At 40.1% G+C, this 2,672-nt stretch overlaps 1 protein-coding gene across 1 annotated transcript; it reads right to left on the bottom strand.

Moving 5' to 3' along the window:
- Positions 1-7: 7 nt before the first annotated feature.
- On the bottom strand, positions 8-2,417 carry LOC111652276 (FH2 domain-containing protein 1-like; the record flags this gene model as incomplete). The annotated part of the gene is made up of 9 exons (XM_023402501.2): positions 8-255; positions 349-466; positions 559-629; positions 742-849; positions 941-1,011; positions 1,115-1,215; positions 1,298-1,383; positions 1,507-1,609; positions 2,318-2,417. Coding segments are annotated over 9 exons (1,006 nt in total), but the record flags the coding sequence as incomplete, so codon positions are not given.
- Positions 2,418-2,672: the final 255 nt, after the last annotated feature.

Below are 2,672 nucleotides of genomic sequence, written 5' to 3'. Positions count from 1 at the left end.
AAAACACATAGTTGATGGATCAATCAGGAGTTGGGTTTTGTTTTGTTTTTTTACCTCAGTTGATGAAAACATGCCAGTATATACGCTTACCTGCATGGCCCGCAGAAATCTTCCACAAAAAGAGTTGAAAATTGAGCAGCATTCCTCCAATTTGAACTTGTTTGGGTCTTCACAGAAGTACTCTGCCACAGAGTTACTCACTGATTGCAATTCCTGTAGATCCGTCTCCATTTCTGCCAAGCAGACCTCAGCTTCCTAGATGGAGCCCAAATACAAACATTAGAACATGTGATCACCATTAAAATTCAAACAAACTGGGCTGAATTCCCCAACAGAAGGCTTCCTCACCTTTACAAAATCCTCCATCTGTGCCTTTAGGTCTTCCTGCTTCAAGGTGTCCGCATTGGCATCTCGTACTCTCTTTACCAGTCTTCCAAACTCTGCTTCCACATCACCTTTATTCATTCTAAGAGAATAAAAAATGATCAATTATGACAGCATAGCAATTAAAAAAGAAGTTTAAAAAAGGATGAGTGCCTTTAAAACAAGATTGTTTACCTTGCTGCAGCTTCAATGTGTTTGAGTTGTTCTGGAAATTTAAGCAGGGCCATATCTGCTTTCTGAGCTTGCTGTGGTGAATATGAAAGTTTGTATAAAAATCACATTTCAACACATATATCTAAAGATACATTAAAACAAACTATAGATTGCAATCAGATCGAAGTGATAAAAGATACTTGCCATCACAACATAATGCATTAGGTTCATTCCAGGTTTGTTTGCTTTGGTGTCTGCTAACTTCAACAGAGAAGCCATTCGGAAGCCAATGGCACTGCCTGCATAGCCACCCTGTGATCAAATCATAGAAAATAAGACTCAGAGATGCAAAATCACAAAAGGAAGTCATCTAAGAATCTACTGTCACATACTATAGACTCACAGCATTCATGTAATTTCCAGTCTTCAGCACCAGGCGAATGACAGAATGGAGATGATCAGACTCCAACAGCTCTAAAATAAGACACAAAGGGTGAATTCTAAATCCAAACTCTATTTTTTGCTCAAAATCTCTTATGAGTCTTATCTATTTAAAATCCAGGAAAGCACACAATACCCTTTCCAGCAGCTGTCAACGTGCCAATGAAGTCTTTCATTTCTTCCACGAGGGGGAAAAATTCCTCTTTGAGCACTAAGCTGCTGAGACGCTCTTCATAACTAACAGACACAAAGTTTCCATCATTAATAAACCGCCACTGGTATTTAACACATGCACCACTTGGAATTACAGGTGGCTCACCTGGGAATTTTGACCAGCATTAGCATGAACAGATCTGCTTCAGGGAGAGCGGAGTGGTCACCCTTGAAAGTGACCAGCTGCTTCACCTGCATCCATTTAAAAAGGCCCAGAAAAAAAATATTGTACTTTAATTTGTATTGTTGTTAAGAGCTACAAGGTTGTAAGATTTATACAACGCATTAGAAAAAATGAGCAGCTGACACACATACCTCCCCTTCATCTGGTAGCAACTTGCACAGCTCCCTCAGTTTTCCAGAACCAAAACTGAGACTACTTCCTGATTTAATTTCTTCAATCATTTCTTTTACAGGCCTGTGGAAGGAGGTGAAGAGAGAGACAGGGTGCAGTTGTTTAGTTACTAATTATCTTAAGTTTTTCTTTAGGGCTGGGACATCTCAAGGGCAGCGTGTGTCATGTTAAAACCACACTTTTGCATCTTTGGAAGACTTGGGCGTCTAACAGCAACAAGCCTCTACCTGCTCGAAAAAGCTTTGCAAAATCCCAACACTTGCCCTTCTGATGTCAATCTTCACGTGACATACAGGGCATGACACCAATGAAATATTCTTTGTCACCCGGTTTAAACAGAGAAAAACACATTGTTGGACGAAAATACAGTAGTTAAAGGCACTAGATATCTAGATTAATGTGTAGATCCGTGTGTTCTGTTTTGCTGCTGGTGACATTTCTTTCAGTTTGCACACAAATGCATCATCAATATGGTCACCATTAACAGAAGTAGAGAATATTTCCATTTCCTGTTAGATCTGTTGCGTACGTGTAATAGCCCCAGGCAATACATTTACAATACCTCGGAATAGGTAATCTGCAGGTTACCCAAGGGAGCTAACCTGTTGGAGCTGAAGAACAGTGTAGATCAGACATGCCAGGACTTGCTGTGAGCATGAGGTGGCCATGTTGCAGACTAGTGTATGTGCCTCATCCTGTGCTGTTTTGCACTGAAACGCGAAGAGATTATGGGGCAAAATCAATCACACCTTAAGAACGTCACTGACTCACCGCTTGAATTGCTTGAGGAAAATTCCGATGTTCATGCTTCTCTTGGAGTTGAGGATGGAAACCTGCAAATGGAAACAGACACAGACCTGGATATAATCAGCTTGTCAGTTGCTAAGATAATTTCACTGTTGGCTTGAGTAGTGTCTTTTGTATCACAGATACCTCAGCTTTCCAAACACACAGTTGATTCCAAAGGTTAAGAATTTTTAGAGTTGATTGTATTGAACATTCAGTCACAAAGATACCATTTTCCATCAGTGTTACTTTTTCTCAGTGTCTCTTCTAGGAAAATGGTACGTGGGTCAAAGTAAAAGTTTAGCAACACACTTCAACCCACTTTTGTTAGGAAAACGTT

Source organism: Seriola lalandi, unplaced genomic scaffold, assembly GCF_002814215.2.
Source record: "Seriola lalandi dorsalis isolate HSWRI2012SDOR001 ecotype SW California unplaced genomic scaffold, Sedor1 jcf7180001973519, whole genome shotgun sequence".
NCBI classification, from domain to species: Eukaryota; Metazoa; Chordata; class Actinopteri; order Carangiformes; family Carangidae; genus Seriola; species Seriola lalandi.
This window is presented reverse-complemented; position numbering and strand designations above follow the sequence as displayed.